Source organism: Periophthalmus magnuspinnatus, chromosome 14, assembly GCF_009829125.3.
Source record: "Periophthalmus magnuspinnatus isolate fPerMag1 chromosome 14, fPerMag1.2.pri, whole genome shotgun sequence".
NCBI classification, from domain to species: Eukaryota; Metazoa; Chordata; class Actinopteri; order Gobiiformes; family Gobiidae; genus Periophthalmus; species Periophthalmus magnuspinnatus.
In genome coordinates, this window is record NC_047139.1 from 2,025,404 (window position 1) to 2,043,100 (window position 17,697).

The following is a 17,697-nucleotide window of genomic DNA, read 5'->3' on the forward strand; positions in this document are numbered from 1 at the left end:
AGAGCTCCGTGTCAAAGTCTGGAGCCCCGTGTCAAAGTCTAGAGCCCCGTGTCAAAGTCTAGAGCCCCGTGTCAAAGTCTAGAGCCCCGTGTCAAAGTCTAGAGCTCCGTGTCAAAGTCTAGAGCCGTGTAAAAAAAAAAACAGGATTCAGTTCAAACAATCCCACTTGGAAAAGAATTAGACAATAAAAACTAGACAGTCCCACTATGTGAGAAGTCTATTTTTTTTTATTAACTGCAAAAACCATAATGTCTTTTAATTTTGCAAAAAAAGTCACAAAACAAACTCTAGACGAGCAACAGTGGAGCTGCTTATCTGCAGTGCTGGAAAGTAACTGAACATGTACTGAGAATACTTACTCTAAGTACTCATTTAGAGCAACTGTATCCTGGTACAGTTACTCTTTCATTCGGTGGTATTCAGATTAGAGTTACTTTAATCAAATCGAATGAATAGACTGCAGTACTTTAAGGCTCGTACTGCTCAGAATCAGAGGTAAAAACAAACTCTTGTGGTGAGGCAGGTGAGATGTGTCCTTCTCCAGTGAAACAAGAACAAACAGAAACATGTTTTTACACAGTAATCTGATTGGACCATGTACCAGAATACTGTACAAAACACATTTTCATTTGTGTATTCAGTATTCTGTAAATACATTTTCAAAGGATTCTTCCATCTCTGCTCATCTGGGAGTTTATGTGAAAATCTGCTCACACTGTAGCCCCCAAAAGTTTTAGAGAAAGAGCGCGAGAAAACAGCGGCGAAGATAAGACTCTGCAATAAAGAGGAAACAGCAGGAGGGGAAATAATTGGCCTCTGCTTCAGAGCAACAAGAAACCAGACTGGAACAACCAGCACTGGCCTGAATTCAACCCACGGAGAAGAGATTTAGCATCAAATCTAAACAATCATTAAAAAAAGTACTAGTTTACATTTGACCGAGGCACAGTCAAATAAACCCATGGGTGTTTGAGCTCTAAAGATCATTCTGTTGTTTTCTATGACGATGACAAAGTCTTGAATCTTGAATATAAAAACATATATATGATAATGCAAAACACAGTGTAAGACAATAGAACAAATGCAACATATATATACAGTACAGATACACACGAGAACAGCAGGGAGAGCACAGGAGTATAGTAACAGAAACAGTAGATCATAGTACTGTAGTAATAGTAAAAGTAAACAGTACTGACCGTGTCCCTGAGCGTCTGCACCTGGAACCACTGCAGCAGTCTGGAGCCGACCTCCATGGGACTGGACAGGAAGGTCCTGTAGGTCAACAGGAAGTCCTCGATGTACGTGGGATCCACCACCGACGGCTCCTCCACCAAGTGCATGATCAGACGCTCCGGAGTGCCCTGTGAACAGCAGGGGGCAGCACGGGTGAGGGGCCGACACCAATACGGCTTTAAAGAAGAACTACTGTGCTTATGTCTGCTCTGTGGTGATAATCTGTGACACCCGTGGACCATTATGTTGTAATTTAAACACTTTTTATATCAAATCACTCTAAATACACCTTCAGAGGGTCAAAGAGAAACAACTATAACAACTTTAACAACTATAATAACTATAACAACAACTATAACAACTACAGCCTGGTTAGAAGCTCTGAAAAGTCCACTCTGCAGAAAAGGTCTGATTTAAAAGCCTGATTTTAAAGGTCATGTCTGATTTAAAGGCTCTGTACCTGATTTTTCTCATGTGTTTGAGCCCGTGTCCTGCCCTAATACAGATATTTTGCATAAGCCGCTGTGTACTTCCTGTATCTGTACTTATTTAGAAAGCATTTTATTGTCTGATAATCATTAGTCCGTGTTAGCATGCTAGCTGTTGTTAGCTTTACTGTGACAACAAAACTCCGCACTTGTCTCTGAGAGTTTTGCAAAGTGCTTATAAACTCATCACAGTGAATAATTAGGATGGTCTGACTGCATAAGGTGAGTGAGGGATAACTTTGGACCACTGCAAACTGTTTAAAGATGAACTGGTTCTGCTTTTCACATTTTTAAAACAGTAAAAATCAGATACAGAGCCTTAAAGTTTGACCTTTACAAACCTGCAGAAATAACAGTTTAATTTAATCAGCCACAGGTCACATCATATCAGCCACTTTATTTTAGTATCAAGCCATGTTCATCCTCCAGGGCCCTCACCCCAGACACTTCCTCCAGCTCCTCCAGTTGTTTTATTTTAGTGTAAACCTGAGAAACGTTTGGGCCACACAAGGACAGATCTGATCCGTAAGGTCATGTGACAGAGGCGTATGAAGCGCAGTGTAAACTATCACGTCTGAATATATTAAGAGCCCATTCATCATCAAACTGACAAGGACATGGTCTTTATCGAGCGCCGCTGACATACAGTACGCCCACGTTAGCATAGAATACGTTAGCACAGCATACACCGTACATAATATATGCACTTTTTTTTACAACTCAGATAATAAGTTGGTTATAGGTGAGTGTTATGACATTTCACATCAGTTAAATCAGACTTTTCAGAGCTTTTCACCATGTTACAGTTGTTTTAGTTAATATCTCTGTAAATACTCAGGCCTGTCCACATGAAACTGGCACAAAGTTCAACATCTGTCTCTGTATAAACAAACAAAGTCAAATGAACTGGTTCAAAGTGGCAGCAATAAAACCAAATCCCTTTAAATGGTAAAGTTCAACATTTGACAGTTAAATAAGCCCCTGACCTGCAGTGGAATCAAGACTCACTGTAAATGTGTATATGTGTATGTAAACATGTATATGTGTGTGTACATGTGTATGTACATGTGTATAAGTGTATGTACACGTGTATATGTGTATGTACACGTGTATATGTGTATGTACACGTGTATATGTGTATGTACACGTGTATATGTGTATGTACACGTGTACATGTGTATGTACATGTGTATGTACATGTGTATATGTGTATGTACACGTGTATATGTGTATGTACACGTGTATATGTGTATGTACACGTGTATGTATATGTGTATGTACACGTGTATATGTGTATGTACACGTGTACATGTGTATGTACATGTGTACATGTGTATGTACATGTGTATATGTGTATGTACATGTGTATATGTGTATGTACATGTGTATATGTATATGTACATGTGTATGTATATGTGTATGTACACGTGTATGTACACGTGTATATGTGTATGTACACGTGTATATGTGTATGTACATGTGTACATGTGTATGTACATGTGTACATGTGTATGTACATGTGTACATGTGTATGTACATGTGTACATGTGTATGTACACGTGTATATGTGTATGTACACGTGTATGTACACGTGTACATGTGTATGTACACGTGTACATGTGTATGTACACGTGTACATGTGTATGTACACGTGTACATGTGTATGTACACGTGTACATGTGTATGTACACGTGTACATGTGTATGTACATGTGTATATGTGTATGTACACGTGTATGTACACGTGTATATGTGTATGTACACGTGTACATGTGTATGTACACGTGTACATGTGTATGTACACGTGTACATGTGTATGTACACGTGTACATGTGTATGTACACGTGTACATGTGTATGTACACGTGTACATGTGTATGTACACGTGTACATGTGTATGTACACGTGTACATGTGTATGTACACGTGTACATGTGTATGTACACGTGTACATGTGTATGTACACGTGTACATGTGTATGTACACGTGTACATGTGTATGTACACGTGTACATGTGTATGTACACGTGTACATGTGTATGTACACGTGTACATGTGTATGTACACGTGTACATGTGTATGTACACGTGTACATGTGTATGTACACGTGTACATGTGTATGTACACGTGTATATGTGTATGTACACGTGTATATGTGTATGTACACGTGTATATGTGTATGTACACGTGTACATGTGTATGTACACGTGTACATGTGTATGTACATGTGTATATGTGTATGTACATGTGTATATGTATATGTACATGTGTATGTATATGTGTATGTACACGTGTATGTACACGTGTATATGTGTATGTACACGTGTATGTACATGTGTATATGTGTATGTACATGTGTATGTACATGTGTATGTGTGTGTGTACATGTGTATGTGTATATGTGTATGTACACGTGTATATGTGTATGTACACGTGTATATGTGTATGTACATGTGTATATGTGTGTGTACATGTGTATATGTGTATGTACATGTGTATATGTGTATGTACATGTGTATATGTGTATGTACATGTGTATATGTGTATGTACATGTGTACATGTGTATGTACATGTGTATGTACATAAATGAATATATGTATAAACACTTTGTTTTGTGTCTTCTCTTTCTTAGCAGAAACACATTATTGAACAAGGAACTGAAAACAGGACAAACATGAAGGTCTGCTAATGTGATAAACTAAAGCTACAACATATTCTGAAGCCAGCTCTTAAAGTCAAACTACAGATGTTTTTAAACACATTAAAGGTGCACTGTGTAACATTCAGGTCCATAGAGATGTGTGAGGAAACACACATCACATACACTTCTTTGGAGAACAGTGTCATTATTTTGTACTTCTTCATATTTAAGTGGCTGTGCCTTGTGTTTGTGTCTCACCTTGATGACCACGTGCCCCTTCCTGGTTCCGCTCCGGTCCAGTTCTCGATGTTCCTTCACCATGACGATCTCGCCCTCCTCCTCCTCTTTGTGCGTGTTCTTCTCCACATGGTTTAGAATCCTCCAGTAATCCTCCTGAGCCACACAGACCAACTGGAACAAGAGGAGAACATGTAGAACCTTCAAATGGAACCTTCAACTCAGGAGAGAAATCTAGAGGTAATAATGGACTCAGAGTTGAACTTTAACAGACACATCAAATCTAGTCTAGTCCAGGTCTAAACCAGGACTAGACAAATAAACTTGACTTTATCTTGTCTGGATACACAACACAAAATACTCAAATTAAAATGTATTCTGGTACATGGTCCAGTCAGAGTACTGTAGTCTGATTACTCTGATTACTCTGAATAGTCTAATTATACCTCATGTTTTTACTGTATAATATAATGGAGCTCTGTGTAAAAGTTTTCAAACAGATGTATTTTTGTTGCTCTTTGTTCTGCATTTATTTATGTTTAAATATAGACGAGAGCAGAACAGTGTGAAGGTTCGGCTCTGATGAGATACAGGCGAAATCTGACCTCATTTAGTCATTTTTGCCCCTTCAAAAAGTCCAAGTTGATTTTAAAACTACAGAAAACTTGATATTGATTTTGAAACCCCAATTATAAGCAAAAACAAGCAATTTTGAACACAGAATAGTATCTTTTTTAAAGATTTTTTTGTTAGTTCTCATACAGATCTGGGCCGGCTCAGATTCAGGTTCACTTCTGTCTGAGTGATTCTTCTGTATCGTGTTGTATCTTGTTCCAATATTAATTTGAAATCAATTAGTAACAGGGTGATGATTATTTTAACAACCTCATCCAGCTGAAGGGAAAAAAAGTCTTCAGTGAAGCATTTAAATAATGAAATAAAGGCTAAAAATAAAGATAAAGACACCATCACTGTCACTTTGTTACTGGCCCATTGGAGCTTCAGGAAGAAACACTGTTCAGTCTTTACTTTTAACTCATTTTAACTGGTCCCATTACATTATGTTTATCAATTATTTGAAATTAAATAAAAAGAAGAAAACATTCTTACCCGAGTGACAGATTTATTTAAGTTAAAACTAATAAAAAATAATAAAATCTCTAAAATGAAATCAGCTTTCAATTAAATCTGAGTTGGTCAAAACTGCTGAACTCCTGATCTCAGCTCATTTTAATCCGTGCAGATCTCCTTTTTTTTGCAGTGTATGCTAAGCTAACCTAGCCGTTTTAGCCGTCCATGCTAACGTCCGTGGCGTTGTCCGTGGAGTGAGTCTGTCTGCACTTGTGTCTTTTTAAGTCACAGAACTCACTTCCTGTTTGAGAAAAGTGGAGGAACTGGCCACAGCAGCGAAATAAATGTTTTCTCCTTCTACATTAGCATTAGCATTAGCATTTAAATTTGTGCAAGAAAATGAGAGTTTGATCTTCAACGACTTACGATTAATGTTTAATAAAGAAATGAACTGAAAATGTTTAGACCAAAGAGACGAGGACAAACGTGGGTGTTTGTGGGCGGGACCAAAACAGAACGGTCTCAATTCAGAGCGTCTTAAATTAAAGAATTAAAATGTCACACCCACTCTCCCCTTTAGTCCTTCCCAGCCCCTCCTCCTCCCTCACTCTCCCCTTTAGTCCTCCAGACCCCTCCTCCTTCACTCTCCCCTTTAGTCCCCCAGACCCAGCTCCTCCTCCTTCACTCTCCCCTTTAGTCCTCCAGACGCTGCCCCTCCTCCTTCACTCTCCCCTTTAGTCCTCCAGACGCTGCCCCTCCTCCTTCACTCTCCCCTTTAGTCCTCCAGACACTGCCCCTCCTCCTTCACTCTCCCCTTTAGTCCTTCAGACTCAACCCGTCTTCCCCTTTAGTCTTCCAGACCCCTCCTCTCCTCCTCCTTCACTCTCCCTTTTAGTCCTCCAGACCCAGCTCCTCCTCCATCACTCTCCCCTTTAGTCCTCCAGACTCAACCCGTCTTCCCCCTTTAGTCCTCCAGACCCCGCCTCTCCTCGCCTTTAGTCCTCCAGACCCCGCCTCTCCTCCCCTTTAGTCCTCCAGACCCCGCCTCTCCTCCTCCTTCTCCTCCCCCTTTAGTCCTCCTCTCACTCACCTGGCAGTCGTCCCCTTTGGTCCGCACCTCTCCGGTCATGAACTGTTTGTCCAGAGACGGAGAAATCCCAAAACTATTCCCCATACACAGGAGCTCCACTCGGCCGTCGGAGTAGGAGATTTCCACGGAGCCGTTCAGGATGACGTACCAGTGATCCAACTGTAGAGACAACGACGATCAGAGGGAAAATCACATTCTACCGTCTAAACACAGACTGTTTTTATTATCATTATGGTATCGGTATCGAGTATCAGTATCGAGTTGATTCCTTAGTGTTTGAAATTGTAATATAGATTTAGATTTAACGCTATAATTTATGACGTGGGTCGTTTCACTGCTCATCAAAGAAACGTCTTCACACAAAAAACTTTCTGTCCAGTGAAATAATTACATTTTTCTTTTACTATTGGACAGACTCAAACTGCTAATTAGGGGCAGGGCCTAGTGGACTAAAGGGAAGGAGGGGGCGGGGCCTGGAGGTCTGGAGGACAAAAGGAGGAAAGAGGGTGGAGTAAAGGGGGAGGAGTGGTGGAGTGTGGAGGACTAAAGGGGAGAATGAGGGGGCGGGGTCTGGAGGACTGAAGAGGGAACGAGGGCGGGGTCTGGAGGACTAAAGGGGAGAATGAGGGGGCGGGGTCTGGAGGACTGAAGAGGGAACAAGGGCGGGGCCTGGAGGTCTGGAGGACAAAAGGAGGTAGGAGGGCGGCGTCTGGAGGACTAAAGGGGAGAGTGAGGGGGAGGGGGCGGGGTCTGGAGGACTAAAAACGGAACGAGGGCAGGGTCTGGAGGACTTGAGGGGCGGGGTCTGGAGGACTAAAGGGGGGAGGAGTTAGCAGTACTCATCCAAGCCGCGTCTTCACTCAAAACACTTTTTATCCAGTGAAAAAATAGAGTTTTTCTTTTACTATGCGACAGACTTGTACTGCTGACCGTAAGGAGGGTTTGAATAGGGCCCCGGAGAGATCGCTAAATTACTCAAATATGCCTGGATGACACTGAAACTCTCTTCAGGAGCGTTTTTGATGAGCGAACGACTGGAGATGCACCGATGCTGATACGGGTGCAGAATATCAGAGCTGATACTGAAAAATGATCTGGATCCAGTTAGGGATGGGACATAAACGATAATACGGTTTATCGTGAGAAAAAGGGTCGACAATAATCGCTCACGGGACATTTTATATAATCAAAGACTCGCCATTATATCAGCAGAATGTGCAGAAAAAAACTACTTTACGTCTGAAGAGGTCCAGATTTGGACTCCTTTCCAATTAATTTGTATCAGAGGGGGCCCATATGAGACGTATTGCCCCGGGCCCCCAAATTTCAGTTGACGGCCCTGCTCATCCAGAATATTCTCTGCTACATTATAGTTGTTTTCACTGACTGACTTATTCATAAGATTAAAACGATAATTATTCACATCCATAACATTTTAAACTGTTGGCGACTTTAATAATTACCGTGATATAATCGTTAATTGAACTTATCAATCGTGACACTAAATTTCAATATCGTCCCCTGCCTGGATCAAGTATCGTTTCATGATATTATTGGGCGTGGTCGTGCGTGCTGCTGCGTGGTCGTGCGTGCTGCTGCGTGGTCGTGCGTGCTGTTGCGTGGTCGTGCGTGCTGCTGCGTGGTCGTGCGTACCTCCTGTCTGTGCTGCAGTATGACCGTGCCCGCCTGCTCCACGACCTCAAACACCATGACGCCGCAGAGCTCCCTCCGCACCGACATCGTCATGTTGGCGAACGCCGGGAGCTGATGCATGAACTCCAACAACTGCTCTGAAAATACACAGAATACACAAGACTTTAGACACGAGGGAGGGCATCTGGCACACAGGGAGGGCATCTGGCACACAGGGAGGGCATCTGACACAGGGACATTTCAGATGTTTGTGGAGGACATGATGAGGAGCTTCTGTTCTGATTTTATTTGAATCTTACAAAAATCTGAAAAAAAAAACAACAAGAAAATATGACTGACAGGTCTCAGCTCTGAGGCGACTCCTCACTCTCCCTCTTCTCTTTCATCCTCTCTTCTCTCCCTCTTCTCTTTCCTGATCTCTTCCTCTTTCCTCCCTCGCTCCTCTTTCCTCTCAGAAAACGGTGACCTGAGCAGTCTCTCTCTCATTTGCTGTTCTCTCCTCTCTTCTTTCTCCTCCTCCTCTCCTCTCCTCTCTGAATAGACCTGAGCAGCCTCTCTCTCTCTCTCATTTCCTGTTCTCTCCTCTCTTCTCTTTCCTCTCCTCTCCTCCTCCTCTCTCCTCTCTGAACAGGCCTGAGCAGTCTCTCTCTCTCTCTTATTTCCTGTTCTCTTCTCTTTCCTCTCCTCCTCCTCCCTCTTCTCTCTCTCTCATTTTCTGTTCTCTTCTCTCTTCTTTCCTCTCCTCTCCTCCTCCTCTCCTCCTCTCTCCTCTCTGAACAGACCTGAGCAGCCTCTCTCTCTCTCATTTCCTGTTCTCTCCTCTCTTCTCTTTCCTCTCCTCCTCTCTCCTCTCTGAACAGACCTGAGCAGCCTCTCTCTCTCGTTCATTTCCTGTTCTCTCCTCTCTTCTCTTTCCTCTCCTCTCCTCCTCCTCTCTCTTCTCTCCTCTCTGAACAGGCCTGAGCAGTCTCTCTCTCTCTCTCTCTTATTTCCTGTTCTCTTCTCTTTCCTCTCCTCCTCCTCCCTCTTCTCTCTCTCTCATTTTCTGTTCTCTTCTCTCTTCTTTCCTCTCCTCTCCTCCTCCTCTCTCCTCTCTGAACAGACCTGAGCAGCCTCTCTCTCTCTCATTTCCTGTTCTCTCCTCTCTTCTCTTTCCTCTCCTCCTCTCTCCTCTCTGAACAGACCTGAGCAGCCTCTCTCTCTCGTTCATTTCCTGTTCTCTCCTCTCTTCTCTTTCCTCTCCTCCTCCTCCTCTCTCTTCTCTCCTCTCTGAACAGACCTGAGCAGCCTCTCTCTCGTTCATTTCCTGTTCTCGAGTCTGAACAAAACCAGGTCAAAGGTCGTGACGTTTTCATTTGATCTGCAGAACGAGGCTCCTCAGAACAGACCAGATCCAGAGACACAAATATGAGTAAACGTGTGATTAGAATTTGGCCCACAGAAAACACAGTGACAAAAGCTGAATTACAGGACGACTGTGGCTCAGTTGGTAGAGCGTTTGACCTCTGACCTGAGGGGGGAGGGGGCAGTTAAGTGTCTTGCTCAAGGACACAACATTCATCTGTAGGAGCTGGAATCAAAGCCTTTGTCATTTCAGCCTAATTTTAGTCTGTTTTTTTATGTATTTGTTTATTTCTTATATGTATTTAAAGCCGCTCTGTGTCACTTTTCTGGTGCTCGTCTCCATGGAGATGTGAATGCTTTACACACACAGTATGGTGGTGCTGCTGGTGGTGCTGCTGGTGGTGGCGCTGATCCACAGTCTGGCATTAAACTTGTCCATGTCCATTGAGACAAAGAGTTACAGGTCAGATCTGTGGAGAGGCAGCCCCGCTCTTTAATGCCATACTGTGGAACATTCCAGGCAAAGCAAAAACATCTCCATGGCGACAAGAAAAGTTCCTAAGTGCAGCTTTATTTTAAAAGTGCTGTACCTGATTTTCACTTTTCCTCCCTTCTCCTCTCTTTCCTTTCCTCCCTCTCTCTCCTCTCCTCATCTTCGTTTGCTTTTTTTTATTTTGGTTACTTTTAAAGTGTTGTACCTGATTTTTACTTTTCCCCTTCCTCCTCTCTTTCATTCCCCCCCTCTCTCTCCTCTCCTTATCCTCGTTTTTTTTTTTTTTTTTTTTTTTAAAGTGCTGTACTTGATTTTCACTTTTCCTCCCTTCTCCTCTCTTTCCTTTCCTCCCTCTCTCTCCTCTCATCATCTTTGTTTGCTTTTTTATTTTTTATTTCTTTAAAAGGTGCTGTACCTGATTTTTACTTTTCCTGTCTCCTCTTCACCTCCTCTTTCCTCCCTCTCTCTCCTCATCTTTTTTAAAAATTTTGGTTACTTTTAAAGTGTTGTACCTGATTTTTACTTTTCCCCCTCCTCCTCTCTTTCCTTTCCTCCCTCTCTCTCCTCTCCTTATCTTTGTTTGTTTTTTTATTTTGCCTTTTTTTTAATTTATTTTTTTTTAAAGTGCTGTAATTGATTTTCACTTTTCCTCCCTCCTCTTCACCTCCTCCTCTCCTCCCTCTCTTTATCTTCGTTTGCTTTTTACTTTTGGTTTCTTTAAAATGTGTTTTACCTGATTTTTACTTTTCCTTCCTCCTCTTTCCTTTTCCCCCTCTTCACCTCCTCCTCCCTCCCTCCCTCCCTCCCTCTCTCCTCTCCTCCTCTTTGCTTTTTTAAAATGTAAAAGTCTGTGTACCTGATTCTTAACGTATTAAAAACATAAAAAAACAGAAGTATGTGATTTTAAACAGTTTACAGTTGTCTAAAGTTCCTCCTCACTGATCTTACTCATTCAGAACATCCTCATTATTCACCCTGATGAGTTTTTAAGCACTTAACATTTAACAAACTAAAACACGAGCACCAGCCTCACGTCCTGAGACCAGATGAATGGAACTTTCTTACATAAAACTCCAGCCTTAGTACTTTTTATTTATTTACAGGTGAAGTTTTAGTGAATGATCTTCTTGAATGCCACGTCTCAGCGCCGAGGCCTTTAGCGCCGCTTTGATGAGCCCCTCCTCCTGTAGGACCCCGCTGAGCACTAATGAGCTGCCCCAGCGTCTGCCTGTTCACAAATACAGCGTCAGAGCTTAGACGCACCGCACGGGTCCTGAGCTAATCTGAAACCACAGAGACCCTTCCTCTAACTTCTGGAGTATGGAGATGTAATCTACGTGACATAATCTGCGAGATATAATCTACGTTATATAATCTATGTTATATAATCTACGTGATATAATCCACATGACATAATCTGTGCGATATAATCCACAGAATATAAATCCATGTAATATAACCGTCATGATATAGTCGTCGCGATATAATGTCACAATATAATACATGCAAAATAATCTACATGATATAATCCACATGATCTCACCCTCACAATATAAATCCACACAATATAATTTGCATGATATAATCCACACGATATAATCTACACTGTATAATCCTCATGATTTACACTACACAGTATAATCTACAGAGAAATATAATCTACATGATACTATCCACACCGTATAATCTACAGAGAAATATAATCTACATGATACTATCCACACAGTATAATCTACATAGAAATATAATCTACATGATACTATCCACACCGTATAATCTACAGAGACTCTGAAAGCCTCAAACCTTTAGCTCCACGTTTTCACTCAGCCCTTTGTTTCATAACAGGTGATGAACTTAAACCCGTCACAGGTCGGCCATCGCCACAACAAGACTGAAGAAATGTGTTTATAAAAAGTATTTTAACAATGTGTTTATAAAAAGTATTTTAACAATGTGTTAAGGGATTACGATGAGAGACTGACTCAATATGTCACGTGTTTGTTAAACTTTTAAAACTGTTGTACGATATGTGTGTGTGTATATATATATATATATATATATATATATATATATATATATAGTATATATATAAGTATTTGTACGATGTGTGTGTGTATATATAAGTATTTGTACGATGTGTGTGTATATAAGTATTTGTACGATGTGTGTATATATATATGTATTTGTATTTCTACGATGTGTGTATATATATATAAGTATTTCTACGATGTGTGTATATATATATAAGTATTTCTACGATGTGTGTATATATATATATAAGTATTTCTACGATGTGTGTATATATATATAAGTATTTCTACGATGTGTGTATATATATATATATGTATTTATAAGTCGAGGTGGGGCTTTAAGAGTCACCGATGTCGTCGTCGTTTCGATCCTGAGGGTCTTTCTCCAGACACTCTCGGACCAGGTCTCGTCCCAGCAGAGCGTCTGAGGCTCGCTCCAAATCTTCATCCTCCTCCTCCTCTTCCTCCGAGTCCACGGCGGCTTCAGGGAGCCCCGAGAGGTCCACATCCCCCAGGTCGCTCTCTGTCGCCTGGACACAACACAGAGCAGGACGGGGGTCAGAGGAGGCGCTCTCAGGAGAGTTCACACCACTTTGAAATAAATACATAAAATAAACAGAACAAGTTTAAATAAATATCTGTGATTCAACATAAGAACAAGGTGCAAATGCAACTTTTAACACTAGAACACACAGAACAATGAGGCTCATCTGGTCTTCTGAACACACGAGAACACACGAGAACATACAAGAACACACGAGAACATACAGGAACACACAAGAATATACGAGAACACATGAGAACATGCAAGAACATACAACATACGAGAACATACAAGAACACACGAGAACATACAAGAACACATGAGAACATACAAGAACACACGAGAACATACAGGAACACACAAGAATATACGAGAACACATGAGAACATGCAAGAACATACAACATACGAGAACATACAAGAACACACGAGAACATACAAGAACACACGAGAACATACAAGAACACATGAGAACATACAAGAACACACGAGAACATACGAGAACATACGAGAACATACAAGAACATACGAGAACACACAACATACGAGAACATACAAGAACACACGAGAACATACAAGAACACACGAGAACATACAAGAACACACGAGAACATACAAGAACACACGAGAACATACAAGAACATACAAGAACATACGAGAACACACGAGAACATACAAGAACATACAACATACGAGAACATACAAGAACACACGAGAACACACGAGAACATACGAGAACACACAAGAACATACAAGAACACACGAGAACATACAAGAACACACGAGAACATACAAGAACGTACAACATACGAGAACACACGATAACATACGAGAACACATGAGAACATACAATAACATACAAGAACACACGAGAACATACAAGAACACACAAGAACACACGAGAACATACAAGAACACACAAGAACACACAACGTACAAGAACATACAAGAACACACAACATACAAGAACACACAAGAACATGAGAGAGAGCTGACACGTTCACTCAGGTCAGTGATGTTCCAGCTCTTTTCACTTTAGTCCATGAGCTCAAATCCCACAACTGTCTGAACAGATTTAAGGAAGACAAGACGCTTCAGAAGAGGAGGAGAGGAGAGGAGGAGGAGAGGAACAGATGAGAGGAGAGTGAGGGGGGAGGAAAGGAAGGAAAGACGGGAGAGGAGAAGAGAGTGAGGAAGCAACAAGAGGAGAGGAGATGAGGAGAGAGAGTGAGGAAGCAAGTAGAACGGAGAGGAGGAAAGCGAGAGAGTGAAGAAGCAACGAGAGCGAAGAAGAGGAGGGTGAGGGGGAGATGAGAGGAGGAGGAGAGAGAGAGACAAGGATCTCACAGTGACAGCACATTTGACACAGCTGTCACCACAATGCACCCAGGAAATGAGCAAGAAGAGAGAGGAGAGGAGAGGAGAGAGAGGGGGAGAGGAGAGAGATGAGACGAGAAAGAGGTGGAGAGAGGGAGGAGAGAGAAAAGGGGGAGCGAGACAGAAAGACAGAGAAAGATGATAGAGAAAAATAAAGAGGAGGACAAGGAGCGATGGAGAGAGTGAAGAGACAGAGGAGGGCGGGGACAGAGCTGTAGTTGAGTGACAGAAAAGAGATGCACAGCAGAGAAGGGCAAAAAGAGGAGGAGCCTGCCTCACCTGAGGGAAACATTAAAACCATGAAAAGTTATTGATTTGTCTGGATTATTCCGCAGTATGGCATTAAACATATCCATCTTTATTTACACGTGCCGTCCAAAAATACTTGGTTTGATGGAGTCGACTTCAAACTCAATTTCGATACTAAAGGAATGGACTCAATACTCGATACCGATACCAGGATGATAAAAACACTTTAGACGTCTGTGTCATCCCTGAGTCCAGGTCTGATCCAACGTAAACGACAAAGTGAAGTCAACTGGACAAGAAGTTGTAGGAGTGAAGACGTTTGGCTGCTCGTCCAAGAAACCTTAGTCCTGGTTTAGTCCTGGTTTAGTCCTGGTTTAGTCCTGGTTTAGTCCTGGTTTAGGCCTGGTTTAGTCCTGGTTCAGTCCTGCTTTAGAACTGGTTTAGTCCCGGTTTAGTCCCAGTTTAGTCCTTGTTGAGTCCTAGTTTAGTCCTAGTTTAGACCTAGTTTAGACCTAGTTTAGTCCTGGATCAGTCCTGGTTTGGTCCTGGTTTAGTCCTGGTTCAGTCCTGGTTCAGTCCCGGTTTAGACCTAGTTTAGTCCTGGATCAGTCCTTGTTTAGTCCTGCTTTAGACCGGGTTTGGTCCTGGTTCAGTCCTGGTTTAGTCCTAGTTTAGTCCTGGTTTAGTCCTAGTTTGGTCCTGGTTTAGTCCTGGTTCAGTCCTGGTTCGGCCCTAGTTTAGTCCTGGTTTAGACCTGGTTCAGTCCTGGTTCAGTCCTGGTTCAGTCCTGGTTCAGTCCTGATGCAGCTCAACATCATTCTAAAGGCTCATTTCTGTCAGTGGGACTTGTTTAGTATCGATACTTGCTCAGATGTGTATCTAGTTCTGATACTAGTTTTAGTATCGATTAGACTCTGATTCTCGATTCTTCTGACAGCTCCAGCTCCGTAGATCACTGAATGATCATGACACATTCAAGTCTGGGTTTGATTGAATCTGAGGCTTTATGTTTGTCCCATTTGACAAACACGTCTCTCGTCAAACAGCAGACACACCTGAGGCACAGGTAGCTCCGGGGTTCAAAGGTCACGGATCATTTCCTGGATTTAACCTTTAGGATTCACAGCGGGAAAAGGACGAGACAAGAACCGATGCGCACGAGGAGACGCCCCCCACTGACATTAAAGGCGTCAGGTGATGTGTCTGGATCTGAGTCGTTTTAACAAACTCAACCCGTCTCCATTTTCCGACGCCGCCAGCCCCGACGCCGCCAGCCCCGACGCCGCCAGCCCCGATGCCCCTCTAGCCCCAACGCCATCAAGTCTGCACATTATTAACAGAAAACTCAAAGCTCACCTGGTAGATGTCAGACAGGCTGCTGCTCCCGGAGTCACTGGCGATGCTGCATCCTGATTGGCTCTGGGTGACCTGGTGGGCGTGGTCTGTGAGCTGCATCTTATTTAGGTCGGCAGGAAGCTGTTAAGAGAAACAGAGAGATGAGGGTTAGACGGGAGGAAGAGCAAGGGTTTAAACCAGCCCTGTTCTACAAACTGTTCAGATCTTTATCCATGTTCTAGTCGTTTCTTCTCGTTGAGCCTCGTTGTATTTGGAGTGACTCATGTGTGAGTTTAATCTTTAATCGACTACATTCAAGACGCCATTTTGTCGAGCTAGCCCTGTTTTCACATCCACCTCTCGCTAGTGTGATGTGCAGCTGTCCATAGGGGGCGCCGACAGCACGCAGCAAAGAGCAGACATTACAGATGTATGGAGTAATACTGTGATCAGGCAGCACTACATTAAAAATATACATATTAACTGCTTCAACACACAGAATGAGCCCCTTTTGGCTGAGTCAGGTCTGTGGAGATGTAAGCCCACACACAGTACAGAAACTAGGAACATCCATAATGAAAAAAAACAACAAAAAAAAACTGCTTAAATTTACACACAAAAAAAAGACATAGAAATTATGTATAACAAGAGGCTGAATCTAAATCTGATACAGAATGAACCAAGAACCGGGACTGAACCGGGACTGAACCAGGACTAAACCAGGACTTTAGTTTTATTTTGAAAGCGCTCAGACTGCTCTTTTATTTTGACGTGATGGTCGTCTTTAGTTTTATTTTGAAAGCCCTCAGACTGCTCCTGTATTTTGACGTGATGTTCGTCTTTAGTTTTATTTTGAAAGCGCTCAGACTGCTCTTTTATTTTGACGTGATGGGCTCGTACAGCTGAAGGAGGGACTCATTCATGTTTAATGTTCATTGTGAATTGATGAGGAGAGTGGGAAGACCCCGCGCCCTCCTCCTGCGCCCACAGGGGGAGCCAGAGAGGGGGGTGAAGGGACGGTCAAATGAACAGATATGATTTCAAATGACCTTTTGTTTCAGTGGACAGCACATTATTCTGAGTTACAGAGTGGATTCAGTGCAGAGGTCAGAGGTCAGAGGTCAGACAGGATATGGTAGAATTTCACTATTTACTATCAGACCTGGTTTATGGTTAATATCTCTAATCTTTAGTCCTGGTTTAGTCCTGGTTTAGTCCTGGTTTAGTCCTGGTTTAGTCCTGGTTTAGTCCTGGTTTAGTCCTGGTTCAGTCCTGGTTCAGTCCTGGTTGAGTCCTGGTTGAGTCCTGGTTCAGTCCTGGTTCAGTCCTGGTTCAGTCCTGGTTCAGTCCTGGTTTAGTCCTGGTTTAGTCCTGGTTTAGTCCTGGTTTAGTCCTGGTTTAGTCCTGGTTCAGTCCTGGTTCAGTCCTGGTTCAGTCCTGGTTCAGTCCTGGTTTAGTCCTGGTTTAGTCCTGGTTTAGTCCTGGTTTAGTCCTGGCTCAGTCCTGGTTCAGTCCTGGTTCAGTCCTGGTTGAGTCCTGGTTGAGTCCTGGTTTAGTCCTGGTTTAGTCCTGGCTCAGTCCTGGTTCAGTCCTGGTTGAGTCCTGGTTGAGTCCTGGTTGAGTCCTGGCTCAGTCCTGGTTGAGTCCTGGTTTAGTCCTGGTTGAGTCCTGGTTGAGTCCTGGCTCAGTCCTGGTTGAGTCCTGGTTGAGTCCTGGCTCAGTCCTGGTTGAGTCCTGGCTCAGTCCTGGTTGAGTCTTGGCTCAGTCCTGGTTCAGTCCTGGTTGAGTCCTGGCTCAGTCCTGGCTCAGTCCTGGTTGAGTCCTGGTTTAGTCCTGGCTCAGTCCTGGGGGGAGTGGAGCAGAGGAGAGAACAGCCTCAAAAGATAAAGTTTTAAAATCCTCCTGAGAATTTA

The 17,697-nt window shown here is 42.7% G+C and overlaps 1 protein-coding gene across 4 annotated transcripts in view; it reads right to left on the reverse strand.

Moving 5' to 3' along the window:
• LOC117381185 (rap guanine nucleotide exchange factor 6-like) overlaps window positions 1-17,697 on the reverse strand; it is a 131,755-nt gene that overhangs the window by 39,261 nt on the left and 74,797 nt on the right. For all 4 annotated transcript variants that reach the window (XM_033978084.2, XM_033978085.2, XM_055226589.1 and 1 more), the window contains 6 exons: window positions 15,806-15,925; window positions 12,630-12,810; window positions 8,414-8,550; window positions 6,761-6,919; window positions 4,621-4,773; window positions 1,200-1,364 (listed from right to left, as the gene is read on the reverse strand). In XM_033978084.2, the coding sequence (XP_033833975.2) occupies window positions 1,200-1,364; window positions 4,621-4,773; window positions 6,761-6,919; window positions 8,414-8,550; window positions 12,630-12,810; window positions 15,806-15,925 (915 nt within the window). The remainder of the gene's footprint in view (window positions 1-1,199; window positions 1,365-4,620; window positions 4,774-6,760; window positions 6,920-8,413; window positions 8,551-12,629; window positions 12,811-15,805; window positions 15,926-17,697) is intronic.